This window comes from Lissotriton vulgaris, chromosome 2_1, assembly GCF_964263255.1.
Source record: "Lissotriton vulgaris chromosome 2_1, aLisVul1.2, whole genome shotgun sequence".
Taxonomy (NCBI): domain Eukaryota; kingdom Metazoa; phylum Chordata; class Amphibia; order Caudata; family Salamandridae; genus Lissotriton; species Lissotriton vulgaris.
Window position 1 is genome coordinate 831630445 of NC_141687.1, and position 22463 is coordinate 831652907.

A 22463-nucleotide genomic window follows, 5' to 3' on the forward strand; every position below is an offset into this window, starting at 1 on the left:
ATAGCGGGTATAAGCTCAATCCACTTTAAAGATAAATCCTTCAGCTCAAAAGAGATAATGGCGGCCTTGAGCTCTGTGTCCAGCGGGCGTGCTCCTGGACTAGATGGAGTTTCAGCGGATGTCTTTATCAACGATAAGGAACGCTGGTGTAAGTACATCTACCTTCTTATTAACGCTATTGCCCAGGGTGCAGAGGTACCAACTTCCTGGCAGGGTGCGGTAATTATACCAGTGTTCAAGAAGGGTGACCGATCACAGCCTGGCAATTACAGGCCGATAAGCCTTATTGACACCATCCAAAAGGTAATGGGCCGTGTGATTGTGAACAGGCTGCTTGACTGGGCAGAGGAGAACAACGCTCTATCACCTTTTCAAGCCGGATTCCGTAGGTCCACAAGTACGGTGGACCAGGTTTTCCGCTTTACCTTGTTGCAATGGAGGACCGTGGTACTGGGCGGGGGCAGTTTATACGCAGCCTTTGTCGATTTGCGGGCTGCCTTCGACCTAGTGCCACGGTCCAAGCTGTGGTCAATCCTTAAGACTATGGGTGTTCCTCCAGAATTACTGTCATTAATAATAAGACTCCACGAAACAAAATTTGCTAGGATTCAGTGGGGGGGACATGGTAAGGTGACTGAGGATTTCCCTGTTGAGCGGGGCGTCCGGCAAGGTTGCTCAATGGCACCCACCCTCTTCACACTAATCATTAATGGCGTTGTAGCCCGTATGTTGTCTGCGAAGGTGGATGCTCCTTCATTATCTGGCATAAAAATGGCTATTTTAATGTTCGCAGACGACACGCCCATTCTATAAAAGACTTCGAGCGGACTCCAGAGCGCTTTGTCCATCTTTGATTCATTCTGTGAGGAGCATGGCCTGGAGGTCAATGTGGCCAAAACAAAATTTATGGTTTTCAACCCCCACTGCAGTTTTAAATCTAAAATTACTATGAATGGCCGCCCCCTAGAGATGGTGAATGCTTTCACATATTTAGGGATTCATATATCGAGCAAGAACAGATGGAGACAGCACATAGATCTTGCCACACTGAGACACAGACAACTGTCAGGTGCTATCAGTTCAGAGCATAGAAAATCCCTGACCAAACCTGTAAAGCCAGCTCTCCAGTTATATGAAGCAAAGGCTCTCGGCTCAGCACTTTATGGTGCAGAGCTATGGGGGTTTGAGAAGGTAGCTGCACTTCAAATCTCGGAAAATAACTCTTCCGGGCAATAACTGGTGTACCTGAAAGTACTCCCTTGCTGCCCCTGAGGTATTATCTGGGCAGAAAAGCTGTCACAGACTTGGTCAGGCTTCGACCGATTCTGTATTGGCGAAGGTTCTGGACGACTCCAGAGCTTTCCCATTATGCCGAGGGGTTTCGAGACATTATCAAGGCAGATGTATTTCACACAATTGAGTGGCTCAAATCACTCAGTGCAATTTTGACTGAGTTTGGTCTGGGTTCACTTTGGGAAGACCCAGCGGGACCTCCTTTTCCTACTAAAAGAGTCTTAAAAGAAATTTACTGGGAGAAGGTAGCCTCTCGGGCTGGGGTAGTTCGAATACAGGATCTATGGCCGGAACATTCCTAGAAGCTAAACTTTATCCCTGCCTAGAACCCTATTGGGATATCATAACAAGGCCCGGTGATAGAATGCTCCTTTTCCAATTAAGAGCAGGTGCACTCCCCCTTAGAGTTTTGACAGCAAAATGGGATGGTGGAGCGAGCGACAGTTGTCCTGCTTGTGGTATCGCCAAAGAAACAACTGGTCATTTTCTATTTTCATGCACAGCCTATTCAGATCCACTGCGTATTTGGTTAACACCGATGTGCAAGAACTTGGAAATCACTAGCAGCACTGTTGCCTTGCGTATTATACGAACCAACAGTCTGACATGGCTATTAATAGCTACTGCCAAGTATCTTGGATGGGCATGGTCGATCAGACAGAGACTGCTAGTCATTTGACTATTCTCTGACCAATTAACTTATCTTTATTCTATGCCTATGTTTTTACATATATAACTGTTTTAAACTGGTAAATTTTAACTTTTGTACTAATTTTAACAATTTGCTTATCTTGCACTGTTCTAAATTCCTAAAATTAGAATTGCAACCCAAGTCAAATAACTGTAAAATGAATGCTTTAGTTCTTAACATAATTAACTGTAAATTTATTTGTATTTTTAAAATGTTGAATGTTCAGCTTTTATGAGTGAAACCTCGAATAAAGCACACTTTGACTTTGACTTTGTTAGTTGTTCTGTGCCGGAGAGCTGGCAGGGCGGAGGTGGGGGGGGTCTGTTGTCGGAAAAATTGCACAGATCTTCAGACGAGTAGAGGGAGAGTGCCAGAAACGAGACGAGAGTCACACCCCGGACAGCAGTGGAATCCTTAGGCTCGAAGCACACATTATACAAGCTCGAAAAGGTGCACAGAGCTTCAGACTAGTAGAGGACGAGTGCCAGAAAAAAAGACAGGAGGCACCCCAGTAGAACAAGTAGAGAGTAGTGCAGAGTGGGGTAGGAGAGAGGGGAAGGCTGGGAGGAAGCATGCGAGAAGGCAGGAAGATGTACAAAGTGGCAGTCTCAAAAGAGCTGGAAGAGGTTAGAGTTACTGGTGGAATGGAGGGGGAAGAGTTCACCCTGGAAAGTCAGACACCCCAACATGTTCCCTATGGACTCACCTCCTCCACTTGCCTTAGCGATAAGAGGAAGATCGAGGAGGATTAGACAGTCCCTGGAGCTTCATCCTTGCACAGCCGATGGAAGACCGATATTGTTACCATGTGCAGGACTGGGAGAAATAAAGTCATAACAGGGAATGGAGGCGGGGTGCGGGATTCCAGGGTGTAAAGCAGGGTGACCCTTGAGACCGGACAGGCACACGGAGTACCATATCAGCTGAGATGTAGGAGAAAGCTTTTTAGATGACGTCAGGTTTGTCTTTAATAGATAATTAGGAAACCTGCCAAGTCCTGTGGTTGTAGCGGGCGGGATCAATCTTTTTCCTAATTTGACAGTAACATTTCCCATAACTAATGTTGCCCTACCTCCAGAATTGCTGACCCTACCTACCCCTATTACCCTCCTCATAGCTCCTATACTTATTTTAAGCACTTCCACCTCTGGTCAAGTCTGTGTCACGAAGGGGAAATAACATTGTCATTGGAGGCCGTCAGGGTAGCTCAGTGGGTTGCGAGCCGGAGGTAAGTGGCCTTCTACTGACACAGTTGGGTCCAGGCGGTACTTTCTGAGAGCTATAAAGAGAGTGTCAGCGGCTGTCTGGGTGACACTTCTAGTCTGAGCCCCACCTAAAGACAGTTGGGTTTCGGGTGTGTGCACACTATGTAAATAGACAGGATGTCTGTCCATTATCTCACATCAGTGAGATCTGCACGCTTCGGTAATAAGCAAATGACCGTAGACCCCTGACATGTTGTTTGCAGGCTTCCTGTGAGAGAGGTGCCGGTATCTAAAAGGCTCCGGTTCTCTGGCTGTTTACCTAGACATAGCTACCAAGTGGACCGTGACAGGACACTCTGTGCTCTTCCTACTGCAGACAGTCATGCAAAGCATGCCAGGATATTTTAGCCAATATTAAACAAGCAGGAAGTGAGGAAAAAGGAGACTGAGGGAGACACACATCACAAGTGAGAGAACAGCACGGAGAGAAAGGGAACAGTAAGAACATGAGGGCAACAAGTCGAGTGGGGGGCGGGGGAGTGAGCGAAAACAAGAACATCGCCGAAAGAAAAAAAAAAGCGCCAGGAAAGGATCCCTTTGAAGTGACCGTGAAAGTGGAAGCAATTAGGGGGGGGAGGGGGAGAATTGAGGCCAGCGCGCACTGCACAGGCTGGGGAAGCCTGTGGGAGGGAGGCTGATGGCTTTGATGTGGGGAAATGCGCGTGCTTGTGTTCACATGAACTGTTTGAAATCCGCCTGATGGTTTGAGAACTTTTTTGCCTCCTATAATTCTCGACTATCAATTCCTTGCAGAATGGGATAAGCAAGACCTAAAAATAAATACATAAGGCCACTATCCACCGACCCTATTCTCAGTTTTATCCTTAGTCTCTGTGGTTAGGACGTCAGGCTATAATTACCTGTGCTCAGTCAAAGGTGAGGTACATTAATACAACTTACTCTGTTTGCCTCATCCACCGGTCTAGGTTTTAGTCCTTAAACTACGAGCGTTCGCTTCAGTAGTCAACAACCCCGCTATTTCATTCCAGCTCTCCTCCTTATACTTGATCTAAAAAGAAATTAGTTTTCAATACTTAACGCTGGCTTAACAGGGTTCTAAATCCTATTTACATGACCGTCGCAACATCATTATATGCCGATAATTCATTACCTGCAATTTGCTCACTGGAGTATGAAAAAGGATTAGTATGTAAGATGACATGAGTGTTTTTTCGGTGCCAATTTGTGGGAATACCCGATAAGTTGTGGATAGAATCACTGTATATTGCTGTGTGTAGTTTAATAATGTCTATAGGGGGTCTCAGTATAAGGTGTTTTTTAGATAAAAGAATACAAGACACAATGTTGAAGTCTGCAATATTTGGGAAAATGTTCATAATGTATCAGGAGTAAAATATACTGCCATGTATTTTAGTGTGTTTTTATTTAGATATTTAGATTTTTTAATGTTGTAAAAGAAAAGAGACCATCAAATGCCCTTCTCTTGATAAAGGTGGTGCATAGCAGGCAGTACACCGAAATGCGTCAACGCTTCTGTTGGGATTAAATTCGAGGGACTATGGTGTTGGGATTGATGATACTAGCCTAACGGTTTCGATAGATCCTAACGAATTAACAATTTGGGATGTTTTCGCAACGAATAACCTAATAATGTCTCTTTTGTGATAGTTTTAATGTTTTTATAATTGTTGGGAGATTGTCAATGTGATTTATTCCCATCATTGTGTTTTTAACATTCTTTCTCCAGTATTAGGGGTGTCTTTCATAGATTCACATGCTTGAATATTCCCCGTTGTCGAAGTGGGAGTCCCACGGTAAATAAAGATAGCAATAATGCTAATAATATATATATGTAATAACATAATACATAATAAAAATAGTGATAATACACACTGAAAAACCTCTACAATAGTTCCTCCATAGGAATGCATTATAAAGAGAAAAACTCATTTGTAACATATCAGTGTCATTATGTTAGTCCAAACTGCAGCCAATCAGGCTCAGTCACCCTCTAGAACCTTCTCCTCAGAAGCTCAAGCCCTCAGATTTTCTACCGCACGTCGTGTGAAGGGAGTCTCCCTGAGCTCTGCTCAGTTTTCTTCATTCTACTCTTCTTTTCAGTGTTTTCTCAAAGATGTCAAGTAAGAAGTCTTTGTTTAGACCTTGCTCTTCCTGTGGGAAACTACGTTTGTTTGAAAAGGACCCCCACCTTAAGTGTATATATTGTTTATATCCTGAACACAAGGTGGCTGACTGTAAGTTCTGTAGAACTTTTCCTGCTAAAACCCTCAGAGACAGGGAGGGTCGTCTTCTTTTATGGTTAAAGCGCCTTCAGGACAAAGACACAGCTTTGTCAGACGCAGAAAGTTTCCAGTCAGGTCCTTCAACTGCCTCCAAGCGTGGCAGTGTTCAGGAGTTACCATCTCCTTTTCTGAAAAAGAAAAAGCTGGCTTTATCTACTGAGACTTTGGCTTCTGTGTCTACGCCCACGAGACCTGGCTCTCAGGCGGCTTTTCCAGCCTCTATTGGTGTTTTTACACTCATGACAGCGCGGTCGTCGACGGGCTCGTCGACGACCATTCCATCGACGAGATTGGCTGCTGTGGCTTCGTCGACGACTACTATGACGACGACGTCGGCTTCGTCGTCGTCGAGGTTTTCGTCGACGGCTTTCACGACTACGAAAGCCTCTACCTCTTCAGTCTCGTCGACGATTCCTATTATATCGTCGACGAAGAAGCTTCCGTCGACGAAGGAGTCATCGTCGACAATGCATGTCCCGTCGACGGCGAAGACCCCGTCAACGACTAAGACCCGTCGACGTCGAAGACCCCGTCGACGGCGAAGACCTCGTCGACGTCGAAGATCCCGTCGACCAGTTCGTCGACGACGGTTTCGTCAACGGAGAAGATGCCATCCAAGGATTCGACGACGAATGCATCCAAGACATCACCGTCTCCGACGACTGTTTCTAAATCATCGTCGTCGACGGCTGCTCCAGTTCAGACATCTGCGTCGACGGCTGCGTCGACGGCAGCTTTACCTTTACCTTCAGGTACACAACAAGAGGTCGCAGCATCCACTTCTGGATCACAGTCCTTCGCCAATATGCCCTTAGTGCCTTTGGACATTTCAGCCCCTACAGTTGTTACGGAGTCTTCCGTCAGCAATTTTCAGGACTCTGCTCTGCAATTGCCAACTCCTACTCTTCAGCCACCGTCGCCATTGTTGGTCACGGACCATGAAACGGAATCCGTTGCAGACGACAATGCTTTTGGTGATGCTCAAAGTCCATCAGATTTGATTATCAAGTGTCAGGACACTAGTTCTGAAGAGGACGAGGAAGAGGTTGAAGAACAGCAGGAGGAACAATATGTGCAGGTTCCTATGGCGACCTTTCTGGTATCGCTATTTTCCAACCTCCAACATATGTTGGATGATTACAATAGAAGATTTCCTCCTACGCCTCAGGGTACCCCAGGACATGCTTCCTCTGAGATCTCAGTGCCTTTTCAACCTCAGCGAACTCCTCCGAGGCAGTCTGCTCCATCAGAAGAGCCACGTCCAGCGATCTCCACTAATCCACAATGAGATGTGGATGTTGAGTCAGAGCCGGAAAGAGAGGAAGGGGAAGTTCCTCAGGATACAGATGATGAACAGGACCCGGATATGGCAGAATTCGATGACTATCGAATACAGACACCCTCTCCGCAACAGGGCGATTCCAGTGATTCACCTCCGGTTGATATCGCTAGCTTCCATAAGTTAATGGATAAGGCGGCAGACCGCTTCAAATTGCCTAGAGTGCAGCGACAGGAAGACTGCTTTCTCTATGACTTTAAAAACCAGCCTTATAAGCAGGTCCACACCATACCAATTATCGAGTTTGTGTGGAAGGAGGGAATAAAGATCATGCAGGCTCCTAATTCCTTGCCTGCTCAAATACCTCGATTGGAAAAGAAGTATAAAGCCCCGACTGGCTCGCCTGCTTGTTTGCTTTCGCATCCTGAGCCAGATTCCGTAGTGACTTAGGCAGCGCAGCGTAGGGCTCGTAACCCTGCAGCTCCTATCACTTCCCCTCCTGATAGAGAAGGTCGACGTTTGGATGCAATTGGGAAAAAAATTTCATCCATGGCATCTACTTCAGCCCGTGCCGCTAATGCTTTGGCCATTTTAGGTCGTTTCGACCGACAAATGTGGTCAGACATCTCTAACATAGTTGCTTTGATTCCGGAAACATCCAGAGCGGAAGCGCTCCAGATCCTTCAAGATGGAGAAAGGACTTCGGAAGAAATAATTGACTGTGCTGTGGACGTGGCAAATACAGCTTTCCGTATCCTTGCCAGTGCTGCGGCGCTCCGACGGCAGGGTTGGCTGAAATCCACGTCGTTCCGACAGGAGATCCAGTCAAAGATACTTGACATGCCGTATGATGGTGAGTCGCTGTTCGGCTCTCACATCGATGAATCGTTGGAAACAATAAAGAAAGATACCGACACGGCAAAGTCGCTTGGTTCCTTGCAGTTCAAGAAACAGCTTTTTCGTGGAGCGCGTGGACGAGGCACCTCGTCCGGATTTTCCCGAGGAGGGCAGTCCCAGTACCGCCAGTACAATCAAGGGAACCAGCGTTACTCCAACCAACAATCTTCTCGTCAGCAGCAGTCCAAGCCCTATAGAGGAAAGTCTAACTATAGAGGCTCCAACAACAACAAACGTCAATGACTTTCTGGTTCAGCAGAGAGTTGGAGGGCGAATCTCGCAGTTTTACTCCCAGTGGTCTTTGATAACATCGGACCAATGGGTTTTAGACATTGTGCAAAAGGGCCATGCCTTGGAGTTCACAGAGATTCCTCCACATTCTCCACCTTCAGGCCCGCCACCTCCCCATTTAGAGGAATTACAACATCAAGTTCTTCTTCTACTAGAAAAGGGTGCAGTCGAAGTGGTTCCTGTATCTCAGCGAGGGAAAGGTTTCTTCTCAAGGTTTTTCCTCATTCTCAAAAAGACAGGGGAGTGGCGACCCATTATGGACTTGAGGGCTCTCAATCTGTTCCTCAAACAACAATCTTTCCGCATGCTGACGCTATCGGAAGTCTTACGTCTTCTCTGCAGCGGAGATTTCTTAACAACAATAGACCTGCAAGACGCTTATTTTCATGTGCCAATTATCCATCGACATCGGCAATTCTTAAGGTTCAAGGTGGGCCACGTTCACTACCAGTTCAGAGTCCTACCTTTTGGCCTACGATCGGCACCTCGTGTCTTCACGAAAGTTCTAGCTCCAGTCATGGCTCATCTGCGTCTTCAAGGAGTTCAGATCTTTCCTTATCTGGACGATTGTCTGCTAAAATCCCAATCTTCGCAACAACTAGCTCACGACACACGTTTGTGCCAACAATTGTTCGAGGCTCTAGGGTTAACCATCAATGGGGAGAAGTCACACTTCACACCGCTGCGAAGAAGAAACTTCCTCGGAGCAATCCTAGACACAAACCTATCGAAAGCCTTCATCTCCCTCGAAGGACATCAGAAGATACTTCGTCTGGTCTCAACCATCAGGTCAAAACAGTCAGTTTCTGTGCGAATGTTAGTCATTTCTGGGGATGGCATCATCTTGTATCGCACTGATCCCAAATTGCAGATTACGTACCCGTCCTGTACAGGAGGAATTGGACCTGCAATGGCGTCAAGTGTCGGGGTCGTTCAACGATCAGGTGACGGTCACGCCCCGCATGAGGACCAGTTTACTCTGGTGGACACAACCAACCAATCTAGACCAAGGGATTTCTTTCCTAGTCCAGTCTCCGGATCTAACGTTGACTACGGATGCGTCCATGGAGGGCTGGGCCGCTCATCTCCTAGACCTTTCCATCAAAGGCAAATGGACGGCACTGCAACGAACCTGGCATATCAATCGGCTAGAGTTGATGGCAATCTTCCTAGCGCTCAAATCATACTTGCCCGTAGTGCAGGGGGAGTCGGTGCTGATTTAAACAGACAACACCACCAGCATGCACTACATGAACAAACAGGGCGGCACAAGATCTCAGCCACTGTCTCGTCTAGCTCAAAGGATTTGGGATTGGGCACTTCGTCACCAAATTTCTTTGACGGCAGTCCATCTGCCAGGGGTATCCAACATCCTTGCAGATTCCCTGAGCAGGTCCGCGTCGTCCACTCACGAGTGGGAGTTACACCAACCGACTCTAGACCTAGTGTTCCGCCGTTGGGGTCGTCCCAGGATAGACCTTTTTGCAACCCCCCCTTTTCTGAATCGTTTTTGGACACTATAGGTGTGGCAGGGTATACTCAGACATGAGTCCCTTTCTCACTGCACCATCAGGATTCAAGCAAGCCGGGCCGCAGAAGGCTGAAATGCCAGAAACCGGTCCCCGGTAGCTTGTCTCCTTTCTGGTGAAGAATTGGCTTGGTAGTTTAGTCTGCCCTGTTCCCATGATGCACTGGGCCAGGGACAGACTGATTTGCATAAAGCCAGGTTCTGAGCTGGGATGGTGCAGTGAGATAAATAACGGTGATGGATCAAGCCCTGATCTTTGGACTGGTTAAGAGTGGTCTGCTTAATTCAGACACTCTGTTCATCACCACCCCCTTTTCTGAATCTACTCATAAGTTGGAGCGGACTGTTTGCTTATGCATTTCCACCGATCCCGTTGGTGCCGAGAACGTTGTGGAAGATGCGCAGGCAACCCTGCCGCGTCATACTAATAGCCCCGCGTTGGCCCAGACAGGCTTGGTTTTCGGAGCTGCTTCTGCTGTCACAATGCACACCCATTCATCTGCATCCACGTCCAGACCTCCTGACGATGGACAACGGTCAAATTTGCCATCCAGACCCATCCACGCTTCAATTATCGGCATGGAACCTGAGTACGTTGAATTTGCCACCTTAAGTATGCCCCAAGAATGCAGAGACATTCTAGCGTCTGCTAGAGCTCCATCAACCGTCAAGACATATAAGCTGAAGTGGAAGCGTTTCTGTCATTGGTGCGCTGCATCCAATATCCACCCACTTGACTCAACTCCGGAGCAGCTGTTGCCTTTCTTTCTGAGCCTCGCTCAGTCTGGTCTCTCTCATGCCACCTTGAGAGTTTTTCTGGCGGCTATCTCACGCTATCGGCATGATGGCTCAACGTCTCTCTGTTCATCCAGAATCATCCGAGAGTTCTTTAAAGGGCTTTTCAGGAAGTTTCCTCCAATAAGGCCCCCTCCTCCGGCATGGCACCTCAACGTGGTATTGTCACAGCTTATGAAGCCTCCATTTGAACCGATCCACAGAGCACACATCAAGTATCTTACCTGGAAGGTTGCTTTACTTTTGGCTTTAACATCATCTCGTCGTGTAAGTGACCTGCACGCTTTCACGATCAAGCCTCCGTATTTACAGTTTAAGCCCGATGGAGTGTCACTTCGTACCAATCCTTCTTTTTTACCGAAAGTACCTACTGACTTCCATTTGAACAAACCTGTTTTCTTAAAGACTTTTTTCCCGGATCCAAAATCTCCGGCAGAGCAACGACTACATTCTTTAGACATCAAGTGTTGTCTGAAGTTCTACATTTCAAGGACCACCCCTTTCCGTAAATCCGACCAACTGTTCATAGCATATGGACAAATGCGGAAGGGGCATTCAATGACAAAACAGACAGTTGCAAGATGGCTCTCAGCAGCCATATCCTTTTGTCACCAGCAAGCTGGTAAGCCTTTACAATGTCCAGTGAAGGCACATTCAACGAGAGCGATGGCGTCATCCACCGCTTTGTTTGCTGGGGTGCCTCTACACCAGATATGCCGAGCAGCAACATGGTCCAGCAGGCACACCTTTACCAGACATTACTGTTTGGAGGCCATCAACGAAGCGGATACCGCAGTGGGGCAAGCAGTGCTTCGTCATCTTTTTAAATAAGGTGAGCCTCTGATCCCTCCTCCATTCCTTTCTGTGATTGCTATATGCTTTTAGCTGTATGTTATTGTCTTCAAATCTGGAGAATGTATTTAGCAATCCCAGCTCTAAGGAGGTTACTGCTATCTATTCTATTCAAGCATGTGAATCTATGAAAGACACCCCTAATACTGGAGAATAACAATTGTTACTTACCTGTAAACAGGTGGTTCTCCAGTATTTGTGTCTTTCATAGATTCACATGCGACCCACCCTTCCTCCCCTCAGAGGCTCTCTTCTCCTCATGCACTCATGGTTACTTTGGTGCTACGAAAATCTGAGGGCATGAGCTTCTGAGGAGAAGGTTCTAGAGGGTGCTTGAGCCTGATTGGCTGCAGTTTGGACTAACATAATGACACTGATATGTTACAAATGAGTTTTTCTCTTTATAATGCATTCCTATGGAGGAACTATTGTAGAGGTTTTTCAGTGTGTATTATCACTATTTTTATTATGTATTATGTTATTACATATATATATTATTAGCATTATTGCTATCTTTATTTACCGTGGGACTCCCACTTCGACGACGGGGAATATTCAAGCATGTGAATCTATGAAAGACACCAATACTGGAGAACCACCTGTTTACAGGTAAGTAACAATTGTTCTTTGATATTAATTACGAAAATAAAATGTAATATTTTCTTACATTTGGGAGCTTCAACTTTGATGGGCTTGTACTCCTAACTGTGGGTGTTTCCTTTTTTGGCATTTGATACGGATGTATGATTGAATGGAAAGAATGGTGCCTGTGATTGATGTGTGATCCAAGGGAATTTTCAAGTTACACTGGTAATGTTGGTACCCTGTCCCTTGGATAGTTGGGCCACTCCCTTTGTTATTTAAAGTTTGTTTGGGTGTAGCCTTCTTTAATGAGGGGAATAGTTTAAAGTATTTATTTTAATCTACTGTTGCTTCTGTAGTGAGTTTTACCATATAGTGTTGGTAGATTTGAATAATTTGTTTTGAGAAAATATATTTTTCAAGATATTTTATATAGGACAGCAATTGTGTGTGTGTGTGTGTGTTTTTAATAGCAATTTTCACCCTGTGGGTGGTGTCTAAGGCTTCCAACATGGTCTCGGGGATGTTCTGTGTGTTGTAGTTTGTTGTTGGTCTTGAACTTGTGCTTTGCTGTGCTTTGTTGATGCTCCTGACTGCACTAAAACCTTTACATTCTTAATACCTCTTGACTTCATTGATGACTGAAGTTAACATTTCTGTGTGATAATGCATTTGTCCTATCTTCTTGCTCTTCAGATGTCCACACTGAAGCAGTGCAGGCAGCATTGGCCAAATACAAAGAGAGGAAAATGCCCATGCCTTCAAAACGACGAACGACCTCTGGGCATCCTTCAGTAGAAACCTACACACCTCCAGGTTTGTAATCGATGGCCGCCACTGACGTATTAAAAGAACATGCTCTGCAATGTTATACTTGACTGAACCACCATTGTCAAATATTTAATACCTAACTAGATCTCATGCTGATATGATATTTGAAACTGGTTAAGACTGCAAGGCCATTTCAGTCTTCCAATTTCCTACATGTTTGTTGCAAATTGAGCCCAATTGGCCTCCATCTATCAGATCCAGAGGTTTTTTTAAACTAATTTGATGGTTTTGTTCCCATACTGAGAAAATACTGTTTTATGTTACTCCTATGTTTTACTTTTGCTGTGTCCCCATCCATCAGTCTTCTCTGTGTATTTTCAGTTTGTTTCATCATATCCCCTGTTCCATTTGCCTCTGGTTGGAACATATTTAAATACATCTAACATGAATCCCATAAAGCACTTCCATCCACGTATCCCTGCATAACTGTTGAGAATTGTTGGTAGTCTCATGCAGGACTAAAAAATAATGGTTTTACATGCCTTGCAGCAAGAGCACCAAGTTACTTTTTTTTTAACATGTCACCACACCTAGATGAGCTTCTCTTGGCACTTGTTTTTTTGGGCAGTTATTTTTCTCTGTTTCGCCTCCTTCCATGGAGTTTTATTGAATATTTCCCATTGAAGGGAATGCCACATAAAAAAAAAAATTGCATCATTCCACTGCGCCCGCTTATTAATAACAGAATTCAACCAATGCATTGGATGCGGAAGACTCTTTTTTTCCTGCATCTAACCCACACAAAGCCAGTATTTCATGTCTTGGCATCCATTTTAACAATTCCCTATAGTTTAGTTAAAGGCCATTCGAGTTTAAGGCCCACTCCTTCTACTAATCCTACTTTATCAAACTCCACCAGCTAAACTTGTTGATATGGACTCTCTTTGTTCTCTGTTAAGGACAAGTATTTATCTACCTGAAACAGGCCACACCGAATACCTTGGCTTTCTAAAGTACTGTACTCAAAATCTGAATAAGCTGTAGCCATGCAAATCTTTCCTGATCACTTAGTGGTAATTTTACGATTGCTTGAGGAAATAGCAAAGGTTACTGCTCTTCACCCTTCCACATCAAAGTGCATAGAAAGGAAGACTTGTTCAACAGTCTTCACAATGTAAATGAATTAAATAGCCCTGATGAATTCCTTCCATTCTATGCAGCTAAAAGATTTCTGTTCCAGCCCCCTAAAGGTAGAGAAGCTGCTTTGCAGAAAATATTTGTGTATATCAAAGACATCATGAATACCTCCGTCGGATAGGGATATGGCCAGCTCCCTGTGGAATAGGAATCAATCTCTCTTGCTATAGTCCGGCCTCCCCGAATCCTTCAAATATCTTGTACGTTTTAACACAGTTCAGCCTTAATACTTAGGCATTAGAACTCTGCATCCTGAATAGTGTTGGGAGGCACTCAGTTAACAGTGCGATCATGGGGAAAATAGTCGGAAAGTTTTACCTGTGACCCTGGAGCTTTTATGGTAGGCAAACAGATCCTGGGATCGCAGCTTCGAGTCCTTTTGGACGAGCTGGTGGACTGACACGGGTGCTGCATTCGGAGAGAGAAAGAGAGGTTAATCTGGGATACCCCAGTGGGGCCCCAACCAGGTGGTGAGACAGAGACATACACACGGGGAGCACAGTTTCAGAAGAGGGCTTGCTTATGGCAAACTCCTTGAGGCGTTACCATCTCTGATGCAGGATGAGGATGTGGAGCAAGTAGATGATAAACAGGCCTGTCCCGGGCTTGGGTGTGGAAGCTATAACAGGTGTGTGCACAAGCTGCGGGATGCTAGCCAGGAAAGAAGAACCCTGCCATTTGGTGCTGGGGGACCTCCGGCCACCGAGAATGAACCATATTCACATTTGAGGATTGATCTGAATCAGCCTAACACGCCTGGGGTACTGATCTTTGTAGAAACACTACTGCCAGTCTGTGAACTGCAAACACCCCCACCGGAAGCGATCACCTAAAGGTTTCTTAGTGACATTACTCTAGGGGCGGCAACTTCACTGTATACATGTTGGGGTAACATGAGGAAGTGGCAGCCTGAGCTAGTTGGCCTGCAGCCAGCCTTCTTTTATTGCACTAGGTTGTGATAGGATCTCCAACTGGATTGACTCAGGACATAGTCGAGTGAATGGTCTTGCAGTAACGCTGTGTTATCCAGTATTAGGGGTGTCTTTCATAGATTCACATGCCTGACTCATTCCCCGTCGTCGAGACGGGGAATGATTCAGGCATGTGAATCTATGAAAGACACCAATACTGGATAACTGCTGTTACAGGTAAGCAACGCATTTCTTCTGTTCGGCTCCCTGCTTTTCTGCCCCTTATAGCATCTGCACCCCCAAATAAGAATTTGCAAGTGACCCACACCCACCATGAAACTAGACATGGACACAAAAAAATCCACATTCTACAAGGGGGCCAGCCTCCAACTCCAGGTCACCTTGTTCCTAAATCAGTATCTAGCACCAATGGAATGGACATCAGACTTCTGGACGCCCTTCATTAACTGAACAGGGATGTTGTAATCAAAGGGCCTGAAGGTTGGGACAGATGAAAGTTGTAAACTGTAGGGCATACATTTTCCTGGACTTTTTGCATCTGTTCCCCACAAATCTTAAGGTTGTGCCTGGTGAACAAACTTAGTTCTTCTCTGGATCCTAAGAAATGTGGGGCTGACTCAAATCCTATGAATCCAATCTAGGTTGCTGGACTAGTTCGCAAATAATGAAACATAGGAATGGAGGAGGGCAAGAATCTCAACGCAACGCAGTGCCAGGCCATGGTCAGAAGAGCCTCAGCTTTGGAGGCTGCAGGCATCCTCCAGGACTTGGACAATTACACTAATCTGAAACTCTAGTTCTGGCTCTGATCGCTCCATGAATGGTGAGACTGAACTCCCTACCATAGAACTCATAAGCCAATGTTACTGTAATGGGATTAGGGCAGAAGGGAAAGTACTGAGAGTGCCAATTTGGCGCCTCTAGACTTTATTTTCGGCCTTGAGGATGAACTGTTCAGTTTACTATGTTTTAATTACATGGAGTAAGTTTATTTCTCTGCCCCAAGATGTGGGAGATGGGTGTTAAGTTAATGCAATTTCTGAGTGATCACGCACCTTAGTCATGCTGGGTGTGCAATACGTGCTACAACGGTACCTAGTGGAGTGGCGGTCAGGCCGGAAAGGGGGGGGGGATAATAATTTGTGGTGGCTACTAGACATGGGGCGAGAGTACCCATAATATGTACAGTTGGCAGTGTTGAGTAGGTGCCACTGTCTTCCTTGGAACATTCAGAGTTTCGGTTCTGTGGTGAAACATTTTCAGATACACTCATATCTTAATTTCAGGGGAGCCATTTTCCTGCAAGAGATTCTCTTAAAAAGTAGGATGTTTGTTAATTGCAACTACAAGACTAGGCCAAATATTTGCCACTGGATGCGCTAACATTTTGAGTGATGTCCTACTTTGGATGATGCATGGGACACTGTTCACAGCACACAGAGATGCACCTTGATGGGGACAGTCGTTTTTTCCTTCTAAGAGGCAAATTAGATAGTAAAAAAATATTAGGTAGCATTTATGCCTCATACTTCATAACTTTGTTTCTACACACATTATCAGGTGGGTTGACACAATAGCTCCAACTTCTCTTGGTACTTTGGGAGGGTTGGAAGTGGAGGGTGTAGAGGGAAGGCCTTTACAACAGCATACTAGATCTGGATTGATCACACCCGCCACTTTTAGGTGCACCATTGGGGACAGCTGAAGGATTCGTTTTTTTGGATGGGACACGGGGACCTCACCGATGGCTGGAGGCTGTTACATCCCGGTAAAAGGGAATGTTCTTTCTACTCCCTGGTACATGATCTCCATGTCAGGCGCACTGCTATATTATGCTCAAACCCATTACAACCCATGATTAAACACACTGAATACTTATGCACAACGCTTTCTGAGGTAAAAAACACATGTAAGTGACCGTTTGTGGATCCATCATGAAGCGCTTTTCAATGGAGAACCTTTTTGACAAACCCACTTTTATGGTAATTGCATATAATGAATATCTTTTTTTGTCAAAAACTGTTGGTTGCAATTTCAAAGAATTAACAACTTGTGGTACTCAATTCAGCAGTACAGTAAGCAAAGAGTGATAAGTAGCTAAAGTTAGGACACATCTTTCGCACAAGTACTCGTCAAGGTCTAAAGAGTTCACAGATACAAATGTCCTCTTAAACAGTTATTTCAACAAACCTTCACCATAATACTGGATGCATCTGCGCTAAATTTACACAAGTTCACAGTATAACAGAAAAACTAAATAACCAGATAAAACAAAACAAACCTGTGACGTGTATCGCATGTGTGCTAAGAACCAGAGGTATCCAATGAGTATGCAGAGGCGGCCAGGGCAGGGAGAAGGGGCAACGGGTCCAACATCCCACAAACCCAGGACCGGGCAGGCGGAGACTCCCAGATAGCGGGCCTGAGTATCTCAAAGGTCCCAGGGCCAACATCATAGGGTATGGGGTCTTAGGTTTGGAAGAGGTGCAGTACACACAGTCTGGGGCTACAGGCAAAAAGAAGAAACCTCTCCGACTGGAAGGCTACCAAGGGGCTCCAAATGTAGTAGTCAAACCCTGTACGGGCACCTGCCATTATATATGCCATGCGCTCGAGTGTCAAAGATCGCCACAACTGGGCATGCCATTGTGAAAGCGAGGGGGGCTTCACCTTCCTCCATGCCTATGTCACCGCCATTTTGGTTGCCCCTAAGCATAGCCACAAAATGGACTGGTCCCCCTTCCCCCGTTTGGTGCTTCAGACCGGGATCGTGCACCCCTAAAAGGACATGTTCCAGGGAATCTGAGATTGGGTAGCCTGTTATCGTCCTGATCTTGGCAAGGATTTCTTTCCAAAAGGGTTGAATGACAGGGCAACCAGATATGCGGAAGTCGCCCAGTGGCCCACAGCCCCTCCAACACCTATCTGAAGCATCTGGTAAGAGAGTTTGAAGCTTTTGGGAGTATATTATGAATGTCTTTTGAAACAAAATGTCTTGATCAATCATAAAGAATCATGAAGGGTACGTTCCTCAGTAGGTCATGTAGCAGATATTAACCCCTTCGGGGCTGATGACGAGCTGGGCTCGTCATGGCGTAGCCTCCTGGCACGCTGATGCCGAGCCCAGCTCGTCATGAATAATGGGATTTACTAAATCTGAGCGTGCGAGCGGAATTTCGCTCGCACGCATGTGGTTAAGAATCTTACCCAGAATCTATGCAGACTGCCCGAAACATGGAGGTGATACCTAATGCCTCTGTGATCCACTGCCAGAAGGGATGCAGCTCATTCTGCAATTGAAATAAGTGCAGAGGTCGGATTGTGGCCTCTTGTTAATGTTGGGTTACCGCAGATGAGTTCTTTATAGTCTAGACTGCAAAATAAATGTATGCTACACACATTTACATTTTTAGTTATGTTTCATGATTCTTTGCAACCAAATCGAAAGTCAACTGTAAATACTCAGTACCTGACAATTAGCTTTAACTTCATCCTAGTTGACTTTGAAATATTTCTCTGATGTAAAGCGCACAACTGAAACAGTCAACTTCACTAACCACTTCCAATGAGTACATTGTAAGGAAGGTATTATACTTGTCTCCTAGGCATTCTATCATGCAACTCTGATCAATATTTACAATTCTATATCTCTTTGTATTTAGATTGTATTACATATTGTGGCCACCTTGTTTCAGTCCATGTCCTGGATTAGTTTCCACTCTTAATTATCACTACATGCATACTTTATTATTTACCTGCATGTCTCACCAGAGTACTAAGGAATAGGTCTGAAAGTCCTCCATCTTTCAATTGTATTCACACTGAAAAGAACATCACAGGTATATACATTATTTCTTACTCTCCCCCATTTAAGACACCACTATGCACCAAGAGATATAAGAAATGAACAACCCTTACCATCATCTTATTGCAGTAAGGATCGAGTCATACCCTCAATTGCCACTGATGTGTTGATATTGTATGTTCTCCGAGAGTATTCCCTTTAATTGCAATCAGCTCTGGAACTGATACATGTTCACTGCCATTTATCACTCAAGTTGATCTTAACATAAAGATAGCAATTGAGTTACTTCTCTTGTACCTGAATTATAACCAGTGTCTGCTTGTGACTGTATCCCCATTGAACATAAATATGCAAAAATATTTCACCGATCAGACTACCTCTCCCTGTGTTACAAAAAGCTAAAAGAACACATAGATTAGTGCTGGCTTCCCAGGTAACCTTGTGAAAACACAAACTGCGATATCCTGCTTAGGCCTTGCACTGGTTTGATAACTGGATCTTGTCTCTCTCTATCAGAACAAGCAAACAGAATTCCTCCAGTGCTCTCCACCCCTATGGGCATACAAACATCTCTCAAAGGAACACCCAGCATTCTTCCTTTCTGACCTTGGCTGTAGTTAAACATCCAGCATCACATCCAACGTGGACTCAGTGATAAAACAGGAAATAGAGAATTCCTCCATCTTACCCCATTTGTATAATCACAGTTAGTTATTCTCACCTATAATGTGCCTATCCTTTCAGGTACCGCATCATTCCATTCCACATTTTCACAAGGTAGATACCAAATGACCAAAATCCAATAAGGAGATCTGGAAATAGATTTTAAATGTTATTAGAATTGTTAACGTTTTGTGTATATTCATAAATTTTGCTAATAAAAGTGAATAATTGTGATGTATGAATATTTTATACTTTAATGCACAGCATTTAGAACTTATCTCATAATTAGGAAGTAGTGGGTGCCTTGGATAAACTTTATGCTTGTGTAGCCAATAGGGCATATTGCCTTTCTCATTGGCTTGTCACGATAACCAGCTCAGACCTGTTGTATTGAGCATAAACTTTCAAACAAAGCAACCTGCAGGTATACCATCATAAAATTACAATTATATACACAATTGCATTTAGCAAAGAAAAATGCTGTCTTCCCTAAGAGAGCCTAACAAGGATTATCTCAGTGCAAATCTACTATCTCCACGGTTTCTCAGAGGGCGTAACCAACACCAAAAACGTTGTCTACTACTTTGTTTTGTGAGTTTCCTAGTAACAAAATATCTTTCGGCAGACTTTAATACGGAGTAATAACAATACACCAGTAAGTGCCTATTGACTTTAACATATGCTTTTTACAATAAATACGCCAGGCCTACTGTCTTAATCGTAACCTTTCATAATAAACAGACCTGGCTTGTAGCCATGACAATTGCTTGCCACCATAGCCAACACAGTTCTACTGTATTGGGCATTACATTTCCCACAAATCAAAAAGTACAACATAAGCTTTTATTTTTGTGGGAGCACATAGCTTCTGCCCAAGCAAAAATGCTGTACTCAAATAAACCAACATGTGGACAGAGCCTAAGTCTTTCTCTCAGTAATACTTCTGAATGCTTTATTTCTGTAAAGCCCACCATGTCTGTGCTGCCATGCCTGACCTTAAACGGCATCTACCCTGGAGGTATCTATGAAATAATAACAGATTACATTTGTGAGCCAGAAAGAGTTATGATCGTGATCCTAACTAAACCAAGGGTTTCTGTCAGGAACTTGAAACCTCTATCTGGCTTTGCTAGTTATTTGTCTGGCTGCTTAATTTTTCAGATATTCATATCCGTGGCTTTTCTAGTTATATGTCTAGCTGCTGAATTGGTCATCATTTGAATCAATCAAGCATGTTAAAATTGAAATAAAATAGAATGTTAGTTTTGTTGGTATTTGTTATTACTGATTGTGCACAAAGCGTTACTTATGAGGTTCTTCTGTCCAAGTGGTTCAAGGTGTGCTCAAAGGGAGAAAACAATTTATGCTTTTGAGAGTGCTCTCGGTCAGAGCGAAAATATGAACACTGGCCTCCATTTCCTACAGATATGATGACAAGTACAAAATTGTTCAGGCACCAGCCTAGGAAAGTGAATCCGTATATTACAATTGAATACGTTGTTTGTTCTTTCACTGATTTTGAAAAAAAAATAATGTATACAGAAGAGATAACACTGAATTATGTGCATCTAATGCTACATTGCATGCATGTTTCATGTTCATTCCACATGCTGCATAGGGACAAAGACCTGCTGATGTTCATGGCTTGCTTGCTTTTCGTCACTGATCATTCCTGCATCACAGGCTTTCATCATTATTTTAATCGCAGACACATCATCTGCATCTGAAGATGAGGGCTCTTTACGTCTCCAAGGAAGGATCACCTCCACTCCCCTGCAGAGCAATTGCAACGTAGATCCTTGGCTTAGCCGCGTAATCCAAGGCTCTTCCACCTCATCTTCTGCATCCTCCACTTCATCTCACCCCGGAGTGAAGCCAGCTGCCACCTCTGACATCAGCATCACCACCAACAGTGCAGCTGCTACCATGCTGGCCGATCTCATGGCTCATACTCAGATAGGTTAGTAAAAGCAAAAGAAGCAGAGAACTCCTGTCCAGCTGCTGGGCAGTTGCTTTAAACCTGTTTGAGCATTGACATAGAGTTGAGCAAATGAGATAGTACTGCCCCCCTTTGCACATGTGTTTGAACCATGCAATCTGTTTCGCAAAAATCTGGTTAATTTGCACCTATGCTTATAAGGAAGCTTATATTCAGGTAAGGAAAACGACCCTGACTGTTCTGGTAAGTTAAAAATACATAGATTCTATCTGAGCAGGGAGGAAGCTGGCAGCCAGCCAGAAGTAACACGTCTCTGGTAGTCCCTGCTCAGCTAAGATCCACCCAAGCAGGTGGGTCACGAAAAGCCATTGACTGCCCCCTTCACGGGTATGGTAGCTCTAGTCCCCAAACGTTTGAGCAACAAACCCCCTTGCAAGACTTTGCATGCAAGCATATATACTTATTTAATTGAAGCACAGTTGTTCATCTGTAGTCGGTGTTGACACTTTCTTTCATAGCCATTCAAATTTGTGTATCTCATTCCATCTTTGCCCCCCTTTGACAAATTAGCACTGTATTTGAAGGAAAAAAAAGTATTTTAGTTGAGATCTTAGAGCCTGCCAAATTTGGTGCAGATGGGACAAACGTTTATAATGTACAAAGTGGTCCCTAAACATTTTGTTTGATACCAACAGATTTTTTTTTTTCATAAGAAATCTTTGTGTGTTACAGAACTCGGAAACTGATTGACATAGGTCCCCAAACAATTATGGCAAAGCGTCCTCTCTGTTATTTCGATTTGTCTCCCTTCATTGAGTTAGTGAAAATTTGTTAACCAAAATGTTATTTGGATACTTCGAACCGCAGATATATCACCTTATGAATCTCATCTCACCAGACACCATACTGGATCTAGAAACTCTTGCAATAGCTCATGCAAACCAACATATGGACTATCACCGTTGCGACCTGTGATGGTCCAGACATGACACAGAGACACATGAAGGTACCACGGCTGTGCGCTAATATCAGTTCCTCTTTATCTGAGACCCAAGATGTAAATCGAGCTCACGCTACCAATGTCATTTTTTTTCACCAAATTAGTGATTTTGGCAGTGTACACGAATGTCGCCCCCAAAGATGACAGTTTTCAAGAGGTACCACATGTGTGGGAAGCAGATAACCTTTGATGGCCTTACATGACATCTGTGCTAATGGTGTCTCTGAATCATGCATGAGCCCAAGCTATCCGATAAGTGTTTCTTGATGCATCAGAGGATCAGGAAAAGAGACCAACCTCTATGTTGTAGAAAACAAGGATTAAAGTCGCCTTTGTTCGGTCAATCGAAGCTGAAGTCGAAAGATAAGAAGCCCAAAAAGTTTCACAAGTGGTGCACTCACAGCTTTTCAATGCCTGGA

At 44.4% G+C, this 22463-nt stretch overlaps 1 protein-coding gene across 4 annotated transcripts in view; it reads left to right on the forward strand.

Moving 5' to 3' along the window:
* The window catches only part of DIP2A (DIP2 acetate--CoA ligase A), a 964533-nt gene that overhangs the window by 282892 nt on the left and 659178 nt on the right, over window positions 1-22463 (forward strand). For 3 of the 4 annotated variants that reach the window (XM_086956246.1, XM_086956248.1, XM_086956245.1), the window contains exons 4-5: window positions 12434-12553; window positions 20814-21065. In XM_086956246.1, coding sequence (XP_086812372.1) covers window positions 12434-12553; window positions 20814-21065 — 372 coding nt within the window. The remainder of the gene's footprint in view (window positions 1-12433; window positions 12554-20813; window positions 21066-22463) is intronic. The other variant, XM_086956247.1, reaches the window with a different exon arrangement.